The 14,367-nt window shown below is 45.0% G+C and overlaps 1 protein-coding gene across 1 annotated transcript in view; it reads left to right on the top strand.

Annotated features, from left to right (window-relative positions):
* LOC141258110 (receptor-type tyrosine-protein phosphatase eta-like) overlaps nucleotides 1-14,367 on the top strand; it is a 228,931-nt gene that overhangs the window by 23,847 nt on the left and 190,717 nt on the right. Inside the window, exons 2-4 of the mRNA XM_073673118.1 lie at nucleotides 4,949-5,200; nucleotides 6,615-6,857; nucleotides 13,168-13,422. Coding sequence (XP_073529219.1) covers nucleotides 4,949-5,200; nucleotides 6,615-6,857; nucleotides 13,168-13,422 — 750 coding nt within the window. The remainder of the gene's footprint in view (nucleotides 1-4,948; nucleotides 5,201-6,614; nucleotides 6,858-13,167; nucleotides 13,423-14,367) is intronic.

The following is a 14,367-nucleotide window of genomic DNA, read 5'->3' as shown; positions in this document are numbered from 1 at the left end:
GGTATCCGGAACAGGTCCTGACAGACCAGGGTCCAGCGTTCGAGGCTGAAATCTTCCAGGAGTTCTGCAACCTCTATGGCTGTAAGAAGATTCGTACAACGCCTTACCACCCCCAAACCAACGGGATGTGTGAGAAGATGAACAATATAGTCATTGATCTCCTGAAGACGTTGCCCCTGGAGGAGCGCAGCCTGTCGCCAGAAAAACTGCCGGACCTGATAGACCTATACAACAATATCCCGGTGAATGCTACAAACTGCACCCCGGCTTACCTGATGCGAGCCAGACCAGGTAAGCTGCCCGTAGACCTGGAGATGGGAGTCCTAATACCTGAGGACACCTCCCCGGATGCGGACTGGGATACGGAAAGGCAACTGCAGTACAAGAAGGTACAGGAGAGTGTGGAGAGGAGCTTGGCCCAGGTGAGAGAAAGGCAAGAAAGACTCTTCAACCAACACGCCCCTGCTGGTCCCCTAGAACCTGGTGAGCAGGTCCTGAAGCGGAAGAGAAGGCTACATAAGTTGGACGACCAGTGGGAAAGGGAACCCTACACCGTACTGCAGTCTGACCACGACAACCCAAAGGTGTGCGTAATCACCAAGGACGGAGGAGAAACCACTAGTGTCGTCTCCAGAGACCACCTCAAAAGATGCCCCGAGCAACTCCGTAGTGCAGAAGAAGATCAGAGTGACCTTGAACCCGCAGAGGACAAGAAAGAAATGATCAGCACCGTTCTCGGAGAGTTCCCTCAGTCCTGGACTCGCATAAATGATGCCATAGTGGTACCCGTCCTGCATTTCCTGCAACCGACTGAGCAACGACCTGCACCAGAGCCGGAAGGTGAAGAGGAGCAAGGAGTTCCAGAGGCAGAAGAGCCTGTACCAACAGCCCAGGAGAGTCAACCCTCTGCTAACAGTGAGCCTGCCATGCCTGCGGTAAGCCAAAGGACCCGCAGACAGCTGCCTGCCCTACCTGTACACCCAACTGGTAGCTGTACCCCTAACGCTATTGGGGAAAGCCAGGTCAGTCCACCACCAGACAGTGGGCTATGTAGGTCAACCAGGAGCACAAAAGGGCAGATACCCGCTCGCTGGAGAATATAGAGTGCACTAAAATTGTAAATAACCCTGTTGCCAAATGTTGAATTGTTTGCCAAGTTGCATGCATGTTTGGTAATTCTGTGTTTCAGTTTCTTGCAGCTACCTTAAGGACTCAAAGGTTATGGACTTTTTATAACCGGGACCTTGTATAGACTGCATTCGGAGCTTAACCAAGGAATGAACTAAGATTGTGAAGGACTTGGGGTAGGACAGACCCCCACCTGGTTAAGGCTCCCCGTTGTGCTGGTGATATGGACACCCGGTCACAGACCACACTGGGACCTTAAGAACTCAATCTGTGCGTCGTCTGTTTGTTAATGTTTTATGGTCATGCATATAATCCTTGTTTATTGTTTAGTCCCGGAGTACTAAATTTTACTAGGGGGGAATGTGTCACCCTGGCCTGGATGCCACAAGTGTAATTAAAGCTGTGTCTGAGAGCAGGGGGGGGTTCTCTAGTCAGGGGAACATTAGCATGCAATGCCTCCTGTCTCAGGCCAGTAGGGGGAGCTGGCTGCCCCTATAAAAGCTGGTACTGGGGGCAGGGTTAGGGAGAACTTGATGGCCTGTCTCAGCACTGAGACTTGTCCCAGAGCAGAGCAGGGACAGACAGTTGCACTGCACCTAAGAGGAAGTGTGGCAGGAGGAGAGCCACAAGCCAGAGACAAGAGGCGAAGCAAGCCTGTCTTGGCAGATAAGAGACTAACTTTACCAGACTTTGGTGTCTGAGGCTGGGAGGATTCTACATCCCCCAGCAGAGAACCAGTCCGCAAGGGACTGTATATTCCTTGGCCTAAGAAGCCTGGAGGCCCTGCCACAACCGAAGGGACCAGTAAAGCCGTACAAGGCTGGGAGCAGAAAGGAACCCATGTCGCAGGCCATACAGGCGAGAATACACGGAAAGCTTGGAAACGTGGGCTGTTACCCTATAACGAGGAGATAGCCAGAAGGAGCGCAGAAAGCACGGTAAGCCTACACCCTCACCCTGACCAGGGCCAATTTCCCCGTTGCTCTCAGACATCCAGGTCCCCTCCTAGCTGGGACTGTTTATGGGTCAGTTTACCTTTTTCAGTAAAGACCCTGGACTGCAACCTATTGTCTGTGTGCTCCTTCGCGCCTCCAGCACTACCGGTACTGGGACTCTCACCACCATCACTCCCACCATCCACTACACTGCCCTGGGGCCGCACTCTTCCCGTGGGGAGTCACACTACCCTAGCTGCACACCTCATCAGCCCCAGCGGTCTGCATGCAGTGGCGGTTCCTAATAACCGCAATCCACGGGTGGCGTAGTCGGACATTATCAATAGCACATAACGGACTACCACTGGCCTGACCACCCTGAGCCACGGAACCGGGTTGCCACTACTACTCCCATCGTTCCCCTATTGCCCGGATCCGAGTGCCCCACGGCCCAGGGGGCGAGTCACTTAGCACTTGTTGGCACTTTTGCCTTCACTCTGCGGTCCAGCTCACCCCAAACCATCTCGATTGGGTTCAGGTCTGGTGACTGTGGAGGCCAGGTCATCTGGCGTAGCACCCCATCACTCTTCTTCTTGGTCAAATAGCCCTTACACAGCCTGGAGGTGTGTTTGGGGTCATTGTCCTGTTGAAAAATAAATGATGGTCCAACTAAACGCAAACCGGATGGAATAGCATGCCGCTGCAAGTTGCTGTGGTAGCCATGCTGGTTCAGTATGCCTTCAATTTTGAATAAATCCCCAACAGTGTCACCAGCAAAGCACCCCCACACCATCACACCTCCTCCATGCTTCACGGTGGGAACCAAGCATGTAGAGTCCATCCGTTCACCTTTTCTGCATCGCACAAAGACACGGTGGTTGGAACCAAAGATCTCAAATTTGGACTCATCAGACCAAAGCACAGATTTCTACTGGTCTAATGTCCATTCCTTGTGTTCTTTAGCCTAAACAAGTCTCTTCTGCTTGTTGCCTGTCCTTAGCAGTGGTTTCCTAGCAGCTATTTTACCATGAAGGCCTGTTGCACAAAGTCTCCTCTTAACAGTTGTTGTAGAGATGTGTCTGCTGCTAGAACTCTGTGTGGCATTGACCCTGTCTCTAATCTGAGCTGCTGTTAACCTGCGATTTCTGAGGCTGGTGACTCGGATAAACTTATCCTCAGAAGCAGAGGTGACTCTTGGTCTTCCATTCCTGGGGCGGTCCTCATGTGAGCCAGTTTCTTTGTAGCGCTTGATGGTTTTTGCAACTGCACTTTCAAAGTTTGCCCAGTTTTTCGGACTGACTGACCTTCATTTTTTAAAGTAATGATGGCCACTCATTTTTCTTTACTTAGCTGCTTTTTTCTTGCCATAATACAAATTCTAACAGTCTATTCAGTAGGACTATCAGCTGTGTATCCACCAGACTTCTGCACAACACAACTGATGGTCCAAACCCATTTATAAGGCAATAACCCCTCTTATTAAACCTGACAGGGCACACCTGTGAAGTGAAAACCATTTCCGGTGACTACCTCTTGAAGCTCATCAAGAGAATGCCAAGAGTGTGCAAAGCAGTTGACGCGCCCCCTGGGCCGTGGGGGCACCCGGAGCTGGGCCTTGTAGACACTGGGGGTTGTAGTCACCGTGGCGGCGACCCGGTCCGTGACCCAGGGCGGTCAAACCAGGGTAATCTAAGTGTATTGTCCGACTACGCCACCTGTGGAATGCGGTTATTAGGAACCGCCGCTGCGGGGCAGGCCGCTGAAGCTGGTGGTGTGCGCAGCAGGGTGATGCAACTCCCCACAGGTAGAGTGTAGCTTCAGGACAGCATAAGTGGATTATGGTGGTGATAGTGCCTGGATCAGTAATAACAACACAGAGTCTTTGCAGTGCAGTCCTAGGGTCTTTACTGGTGGTAATTATATAGGCCCCAACGGGAGTACTTGCTAGGGATGAGGGCCTGGTCAGTCTGGGAGCAATCCTAGAATTCCCCTGGCCAGGTGGAGTTGTAGGCCTGCCGTTCTGACTGTACTCTTTTGGCTATCCCGCTTATAGTCGTGTTGTAACCCATGTCCCTGAGTGTGATGTGCTGTGCTCACCCGTATGGCTGGCGACTCGGATCCCGTGTATTCATCGCTCCTCTGTGGCGGTACTGGTCCTTTCGTGTGGCTGAGCCTCCGGGCTTCTGTAGGCCAGGAGACCTGCAATCTCCTGCCTTGCGGTATCTGCTGCTGGGCTTGAAGGGTCCCACAGCCTCGGACTCCAGTGTCCGGTTCTCTGTATCTACTCCGGCTAGGATGAGCTCTGCAAGCTCCAGTCCTCAGCTCCTTGCTCCTTAGTGTCCTCAACTCGACTACAGCCCTGTCTCAGACTAAACTGACTAACCCCGCCTCCAGATCCAGTTATATAGGGCAGGATCCTCCCCTTTTCTGGTCTGGAGCAGGAGGTGTTGCATGTAGTGTGTTCCCTGACCAGGAAACTCCTGTTTTGCTCCCAGACATGGTATTACTACCACTGTGGCAACCAGACCCCCTGGGGTGCCACACAGTCATCAAAGCAAAAGGTGGCTACTTTGAAGAACCTAGAATATAAGACATATTTTCAGTTGTTGCACACTTTTTTGTTAAGTATATAATTCCACATGTGTTAATTCATAGTTTTGATGCCTTCAGTGTGAATGTACAATTTTCAAAGTCATGAAAATACAGAAAAATCTTTAAATGAAAAGGTGTGTCCAAACTTTTGGTCTGTACTGTATATCACACATGAAGATTTAACAAATTGGGAAAAATAACTAAATAACCAAATGTAAGAAATACGTGATAAGAAGTATGTTTTTGTGTGAGACAAAGTATATTGTATAATTTATAATTATATACAATTACAGGACCAGCCAGTGTAACCGAGCTTAAAGCCTCTAGAATAAACAGCAGCACAATAAATGTCAGCTGGCTGCTTCCAGAAGGTAACAGAAGCTCATATCTGGTAGAAGTGATAGGAGATCCACATCAGAGTTTCAGCGTATACTCAGAATCAGCGACAATCAATTACCTGACCAGTGGGAACCAGTACACAATGCGGATCTCTGCAGTAGCAGAAAATGGACTTCTAGGCGGAACCAGCGATATCTTAGTATTAGGTGAGTGACCATTACATCTACATTTGATATTCAACACTTGTTTTTTTATCCTGTCTGTAAAAAGTAATGGTTTGGAGACTTGCAACCTCCCTCAGTTCTGTTTTCTATTTACTCTAAATTATATCCAGTCTAACTGGTGCCCCTAATAGGGTGTACAAATTGGCTCTTATCCAGAATATAGAAAATTGTCTCTCCAGTGCCATTTAGAAACTAAGGCCTCATTCAGACGTTGGCGCTACACATACATGTGATAATATCCTTTGTTTTTCACGGATGCAATACATTCCCATTATAATCTATGGTGCTATTCACATGCCTGTGTTTTTTTTTTGTATAACCGATGAAAAGTGCCAATACAAGTCTATGGGTCCATGAAAAACACGGCATCTGTGTGCCATCCATGTGCTGTACATATTTAACATTGCAAAGGATAGCGGAAGCTTTGTCATTAATTTATCTATCCATAAAAAACACTGATGACTGATGGTAAAAACGGACACACGGACCATACACTAATGACACACTGATCCAAAACACTGATGACACCGGCACCATTTTTTCACATTAGCGTTTAAAGACAAATTTCTGAATGAGGTCTAAGGCTGCCAGATAATGTTTATGTTTTTTTTTTAGCTTCTTTAACTTGTGTACTTATATGGTCCTCATGTCAAAAAAAGTACAATATTAGCCTTTATTTACTAAGCAGTTTGTCCATGATGATGACATGTGACAACAAACAAGAAGTGACAAAAACTCACTGTTGTCTCCAAAAAGGCTAAGCTTGGGCCTGAAAATGCACAAATTTGGGTGCAATTCTACTCCTGGCCATAGCCCACATAGATTTGATATTTAGATTGTTAATCAGTCTCAATTGTGCCAAATATGTATAAAGACGTACATTTAAAGGGGCTTTCAATCCAAGGGTAAACATTTAAAATTATACTAACAGACGATACTAAAAGAGCGTAATATACACTGTTTGGAATATGCTCTACCTGCCAGCTTCAGAGGTCATCATGTTATCACAAATATGATATTGACATTTCTTACGGTCATGTGTGACTAGCTTCTTGACCTTTTTCTCAATGCTCTATTGAGAGAAGCGGATAAGAAACAAGTTGACATGTTGACTGCAAGTGTGCAAATCTCAAACTTGCAGTCACAAGATGACCTAGAGAACCGGCAGGCAGAGCAGAATCCTAACATTGCATGCTGTTAGTAATCACCAAGCTACATTGCTTGCAAAAAGATTGCCCTAGAGTGGAAAACCTATTTAATATATTTGGTGCAACATTAACCCTATTTCATTCACAAAGACTTAATCACAGTAAATGTGGGTGAATTGTACTTGTTTCTGAGCTCTAATAATTACATACTTTAATGTGATATATCGCTTCTTCTTCCACAATGGCAGAAAACATCACTGCTACACTTATCACCACTACCTCTTTCTGGCTAAATTGGTATTCCTACTTTGGTGAGAATACAACCTACAGCATTTCTGTCTATGGAGAACCATCCAGCACCTGGACTGTGAATACTACAGCAATACAGATCATTAATCTGACATCGGGGAATTTCTACATCGTTCAGATTTCTGCATATAATAGATATACACTTTTATATGGTTTTGATGGTCAGATCAGCCTGTACACACGTAAGTGTTGTTTTTTCTCTTGTTTCCCATAGTAATGGTTGCTCAGACAGGCAGAATTTTTGGTAAAATGAAACAGAAATTTATGGTATATAGACAACAGACCTTGTAGTTGAGGCCCTTGGTTATTCAGACCTGGTAGTTGAGGCACTTGGTAGTTCAGACCTGGTAGTTGAGGCCCCTAGTAATTCAGATCTGGTAGTTCAGACCCCTGGTAGTTCAGACCTGATAGTTGAGGCCCTTGGTAGTTCAGACCTGGTAGTTGAGGCCCCTGGTAATTCAGACATGGTAGTTGAGACCCCTGGTAGTTCAGACCTGATAGTTGAGGCACTTGGTAGTTCAGACCTGGTAGTTGAGGCCCCTAGTAATTCAGATCTGGTAGTTCAGACCCCTGGTAGTTCAGACCTGATAGTTGAGGCCCTTGGTAGTTCAGACCTGGTAGTTGAGGCCCCTGGTAATTCAGACATGGTAGTTGAGACCCCTGGTAGTTCAGACCTGATAGTTGAGGCACTTGGTAGTTCAGACCTGGTAGTTGAGGCCCCTGGTAATTCAGATCTGGTAGTTGAGACCCCTGGTAGTTCAGACCTGATAGTTGAGGCTCTTGGTAGTTCAGACCTGGTAGTTGAGGCCCCTGGTAATTCACACATGGTAGTTGAGACCCCTGGTAGTTCAGACCTGGTTGTTGAGGCCCTTGGTAGTTCAGACCTGGTAGTTGAGGCCCCTGGTAATTCAGACATGGTAGTTGAGGCCTCTAGTATTTCAGGCCTGGTAGTTGAGGCCCTTGGTAGTTCAGACCTGGTAGTTGAGGCCCCTAGTATTTAAGGCCTGGTAGTTGAGACCCTTGGTAATTCATACCTGGTACTTGAGGCCCCTGGTAGTTCAGACCTGGTTGTTGAGGTACCGGCCAGTTGAGGCCCTTGGTAGTTCAGACCTGGTAGTGGAGGCCCCTGAACCAAAAGTTTGATGCAGTTACTCAAACATAACATTACTATATATTATACATGACATGACTATCCTAAGCTGGACACAGATATTACATAATTGTCTGCAGATAACAACAATGTTCATAGAATTTTCTCAAAATGTAACGTGCATGTTGCAGCTAATTGTCCCTTGATATTTGTTGCTGACCGAAAAAAAGATGAAAAAAGGATCTGATGTTGTATTTTAACCCCCTAGTGACTGGGCCTTTTTTGTTTCTGTTTTTGCTCTTCCATTTTTAACTCCTCTTATTCCAGAGCCCTTTTTTTTATTTATACACCAAAATAGATATATGATAGTTTGCTTTATGGCGGACTCATTATACGGTTTTGAATGACACCTTTTATTTTAGAAGATGATGTACTGGAAATTGGGAAAACAAATTTAAAGTGTGTTCAAATTGCAAAAAAAAGTGATTCCGCCATTACTTTTTGGGATTTGTTTTTACAATTTTAATTATGTAATAAAAATTACCTTGCAACTTGATTCGCTACATCATTATGACTACAGTGACACAGTATATTTTTTAATTTAAATGGTGAAAAGAAATTCATAGTTTTGTAAAAGAAAAATATTTGGTTTAAGTCTCCATTTTCTGAGACCTATAACTTTTTTTATTTTTTCATCAATGGATTTATGTGAGGTCGTATTTTTTGCTAGGCAAGCTATCATTTTAATTGATACCATTTTTGTATCAATATGATCTTTTAAACTTTTTATTGCAATTTTTTAATGAGGTGCATCACCTAAAATAATTGCAATTCTGTCATTTTTATTTTTTTTCTTATGATGTTAATCATTCAGGTAGATCAATTTTATATTTCACTGCAGATTATTTGACATTTAAAGAGATTGTCCAGGACTTAAAAAAAAAACAGCTGCTCAAAATGTGTTAATATTAAAATAACCATTACCTATCTATTACATCTCTGCTCTAGTAGTCCTCATGGGTCATATAGCAATATCAACATATCCATCTTTTATATGACTACTACAGCCAATCACTTTCCTCCCTGTGGTCAGTGATGGCTGCAATGGTCATGTCAATTATAAATGTAACAGCATCACTACAGGACTGGTGGAGGTCACTGGAGCTATGAGAAACTGAATAGCAAAGAATTACTTATTGTATTATTTTAAAGGGGATGTCCCACAAACAAAGTGCATTTTAATTAATAGATCTTGGAATAACAATAAGTTCAACAATGGGATGTGTTAAAGAAAAATTCCTGTGCTGACATAATTTTATAAATGTATCCCTTTTATGCACTGTGTAATGGCTGTGTCCGACCATGTGGGGCTGCTGCAGTTCATGGTTGGCACATACTACAGCTGCTGGCCAGTGGTGGAGGCATATATCACATACAACCCCTGGCAAAAATTATGAGCGGAGATGGAAAAGGTCCCACTCCAACAAGCACTTCATTGCATTCAAACAAGCCCTCACTACTTTCAGGTCCACACTCACTGCAGCAAAACAAACATACTTCTCATCTCTCATATCCTCCCTGTCTCACAACCCTAAACAGCTATTCAGTACTTTAAATTCTCTCCTCGGTCCCCCAGCACCTCCTCCCTCTCCACTCATCTCAGCTGAAGACTTTGCCTCATTCTTCAAGCAAATGATTGACACCATCAGACAAAGCTTTTGCCATAAGTCCCCACAGTCTCTCCTCATATCTACTCAACTCCCCTTCTCCAAAACCAGTTTCTCCACCATCACAGAAGATCAACTTTCCTCTTTACTCTCCAAGTTACATCTCACCACCCAATCCCGTCCCACCTCATCCCAAACCTTACCGCAGTCTTCATCCCAACCCTACCCCACCTCTTCAACCTGTCACTAGCAACTGATGTTTTCCCCTCATGCTTCAAACATGCCTCAATCACACCCATTCTCAAAAAGCCATCCCTTGACCCATCCTCTCTGTCTAGCTATCGCCCCATATCACTTCTCCCCTATGCCTCAAAACTACTAGAACAACACATCCAACTTGAGCTGTCCTCCCACCTCTCCTCCTGCTCCCTTTATGACCGCCTCCAATCTGGCTTCCGATCGCACCATTCTACTGAAACTGCCCTGACTAAAGTCACCAACTACCTACTGACTGCCAAATCCAAGCGACACTACTCTGTCCTTCTCCTTCTGGACCTGTCATTTGCCTTTGACACAGTAGACCATTCCCTCTTACTACAGACTCTCTAATCTCTCGGCATCACAAACTTGGCCCTATCTTGGATCTCCTCATACCTAACTGACCGGACATTCAGCGTCTCCCATTCACACACCACCTCCTCACCTCGCCCCCTATCGGTTGGTGTTCCCCAGGGCTCAGTTCTATGACCCTTGCTCTTCTCCATCTACACCTTTGGCTTGGGACAGCTCATAGAGTCTCACGGCTTTCAGTATCACCTCTAAGCTGATGACACACAGATCTACCTCTCTGGACTTGATATCACCTCCTTACTAACCAAAATCCCACACTGCCTGTTCGCTATTTCATCTTTTTTCTCTGCTAGATTACTAAAACTTAATATGGATAAAACTGAATTGATCATCTTTCCACCATCTCGCTCAACTCCCCATCTGACCTATCTATCAAAGTCAATGGCTGTCCACTCTCCCCAGTCCCGCAAGCTGGCTGCCTCAGGGTAACCCATGACTCTGATCTCTCCTTCAAACCTCATATCCAAGTCCTTTCCACTTCCTGCGGCCTCCACCTCAAAAATATTTCCCGGATCCGCACATTCCTCAGCCACGAATCTGCAAAAACACTAGTGCATGCCTTCATCATCTCCTGCCTCGACTACTGCAACCTCCTGCTCTGTGACCTCCCTTCTGCCACTCTCGCACCCCGACAATCTATCCTAAACTCTGCTGCCTGACTAATCCACCTGTCCCCCCGCTATTCCCCGGCCTCTCCTCTCTGTCAATCCCTTCACTGACTCCCCATTGCCCAGAGACTCTAGTTCAAAACCCTAACCATGGCATATAAAGTCATCCACAACCTGTCTCCTCCATACATCTGTGACCTAGTCTCCCGGTACTTACCTGCACACAATCTCCGATCCTCACAAGATCTTCTTCTCTATTCCCCTCTTATCTCCTCTTCTCACAATCGCATACAACATTTCTTCCATGCACCCCCCTACTCTGGAACTCTCTACCCCAAAGCATAAGACTCTCGCCTACCGTGGAAACCTTCAAAAGGAACCTGAAGACCCACCTCTTCCGACAAGCCCACAACCTGCAGTAACCACCGCTCCATCATACCACTGCACGACCAGCTCTATCCTCACCTACTGTATCTACACCCATCGCTTGTAGATTGTGAGCCCTCGTGGGCAGGGTCCTCTCTCCTGATGTACCAGTCGCTGACTCATTTTTGTTCAAATTATTGTACTTGTTCTTTGCTATGTATACCCCTTTTAAACATGTAAAGTGCCATGGAATTAATGGCGCTATAATAATAAACAATAATAAAACAGGCAGGGATATGTGTTACCTCAGAAACAGAAATGAGTTACCTCAGGCAGGGAAATTTGTTACCTCAGAAAACAGCAGGTGTGAGCTCCTTGTGTTTCACCTGTATACTGACTTAGCATAAATGAATTAGGCTTCCCCCTCCTGGCCAGGTGGTGTGGTATGTGCTGATCATGAACTGGAGAAGCTGAGTTTGTTTGGACACAGAGAATAATAGTACACATTTATAAGAATATCTCAGCACTGGAACATTTTTTAACACATCCAATTGTGGAACTTGTTATTAGTTCAAGATCTATTGTTTAAAATGTACTTTGTTCCTTGGACAACCCCTTTAATATATTTCCAGCTGGTTCAGGACATGATTTTGAGGCAATATAAAAGGTATTGCAGGCCCAGCGATGATCTCCTCCTTTGTGAAATAATGTCTTGCCACAACTCACTGTTCTCAAAATAGCATTAATGGAGGATCATGTGATCAGAGTCATCCCTGAGCCTCCTTGTTACATGCACGCCGCTAAGTTCACATAGGGCGAGAGGGGTTTCGTGAATTCGTGAATTTGTTGGAATCCTGGGGGAACCGTTACCCAGGGCGATCATAGGCAGCAGCTTCTCTTAGGCACACAATAGATTCAATTGCTGACTAGACACATCTGACAAGAGTCTTCATGAACAGTTGATCAGTGGAGTTTAATCAAGTATGGCCAGTACCATTTAACTCTTTGAAGCAACAGGCTTCACCACAGTACAGTCTATTAAAGCAGGCATAGTAACGTCAGTCTTTTCAGTAGCATAATTCAGCACAGATTAGATCTCTTTGCAGCACACTGCTATGCATACACAACCACAGGTTTTTCCTTCATAAGGACACAATAGTGCACAGCATTCTTTATCCTGCATGGAGATTGAGGGGGGGAGGGTTTGATGAGGGAGATGATCCCTGTGACATGATTCCTTCCAGTCCTTATCTTTCTGCCCAATAATACTCTGCATTGTTAGTTCAGGAAGTCTATCTGACCTGTGTTTAGCTTCCCTCTTGACCTGAATTCTGTTCACTTGCCTTCTGTGAGATACAGATCACACAGCACCTTTCTCTTAGGCTCCAGCCAGACTAATAAACAAGTTCCCCACAATCCCCCTGGGGCTCTGCTAAACACTCCTTGTCTCCTGTGACTGTGTTAACCCCTCTAGTTGCTGGATGCTTCTGAAGCACAACACTTCCTGTCTCTTGTGACTGTGTTAACTGTTATAGTTGCTGGATGCTTTTGAAGCAACAGCACTACTTCTGCATGTCACATCCTCACATTGAAAACACTGCACAGGGGAAAGCTGTTTAATTGGAGGAGGAAAATGGACAAGACAGGTTACGACTTCCTCCGTCAGCAGTGATTTTGAAAACATGTACAATGCGTGGCTAAAACAAAGAAAAAGAACTTGCACTACCTACATATTAGTAAGTACCGCAAAATCATGTCCCCAACATACTTGTTGCAATTTAGATAATGTGGCCACCTCTCTTAATAATTTGACTTTACAAAATAAAATAAGGTTCTCCATTTCTGTCTGTGATGCAATATTTTTGGCAAAAAGTATAACACAATCTGCAGGGGTGTTTTGCAGTCAATAATAAAACCTCCATAATAAGTCAGTGAGATTTGTGCAAATTTTCTGCACTCGATAATAGATGAATTATATCTGTCATGGCTCCGCTATAAATAATAGGCGTAACACCAGTGTAACAGAGTAACAACCCCCACAGTACATGTAATAAGAGTAATAGAGCAATATCTGTCTACAGAAGATACATCTTGCTGAGGTTGATGTTATTATTTTGTATTCCAATCACAGTTCCTGGCGTGGTCGGGAATGTCCAGGTCACCAATATCTCCACCAACTCTATGGATCTATCCTGGCTCCCTCCTCAGAGCAATTACAGCCACTATCTCATTGAAGTGACAGGAAATATTTACAAGAATGAGACAACGACCTCCGAGTCGCTCACAGTCAGCGGTCTGACACCTGGAAACCAATATACAGTTACCATTAGAGCAACCACTGGAGAAGGTGTATTTGGAGAGTCTGCAGAAAATATTGTTTTTACCAGTGAGTATATATTCAATATAAGTTTTCAATAGCTATCCTAAACTCTGCTGCCCGACTAATCCACCTGTCCCCCCGCTATTCCCCAGCCTCTCAATTCTGTCAATCCCTTCACTGGCTCCCCATTGCTCCGAGACTCCAGGTCACATACAAAGCCATCCACAACCTGTCTCCTCCATACATCTGTGACCTAGTCTCCCGGTACTTACCTGCACGCAACCTCCGATCCTTACAAGATCTCCTTCTCTACTCCCCTCTTATCTCCTCTTCCCACAATCGCATACAAGATTTCTCCCGTGCATCCCCCCCTACTCTGCAACTCTCTAACCATCATATTAGACTCTCGGCTACCGTGGAAACCTTCAAAAGGAACCTGAAGACCCACCTCTTCCGACAAGCGTACAACCTGCAGTGACCCTTGCTCCACCATACTGCTACATGACCAGCTCTACCCTCAACTACTGTATCCTCACCCATCTCTTGTAGATTGTGAGCCCTTGCAGGCAGGGTCCACTCTGCTCCTGTACCAGTCGCCGTCACGTTTTTGTTCAAGATTATTGTAATTGTTTTTGCTATGTATACCCCCTTTTTCACATGTACTAAATGGAGCTATAACAATAAATAATAATAATAATATAGAAGATATTATGGCTTTTAAAACTTATTTGGCACCATATTGGTAAATCAAATAGAAGATGTGACAAGCAGGGCCTTATAAAATGAACCCCAGATAGTAAACATACGAGATAATAAACCAGAGTCTCTTCTCTATATAGTTTGGTTAAACTTTAATAGGATTGGTGCATGCTGCACAGAATGTTATAGTTGAGGAACGTTGTCTATGAGTGCTAAGCAACGGTGAATTAATTTAGTTCTGGACCTGTCAAATTCTTTCTCTTGTGATGTGGTCAAATTCTTGGTGAAACTCTGATAGTCAACTCCCTTGTG

The sequence above is a fragment of the Phyllobates terribilis genome, unplaced genomic scaffold, assembly GCF_046119375.1.
Source record: "Phyllobates terribilis strain yellow unplaced genomic scaffold, ASM4611937v1 Scaffold_3__8_contigs__length_932513732, whole genome shotgun sequence".
Taxonomy (NCBI): Eukaryota; Metazoa; Chordata; class Amphibia; order Anura; family Dendrobatidae; genus Phyllobates; species Phyllobates terribilis.
This window is presented reverse-complemented; position numbering and strand designations above follow the sequence as displayed.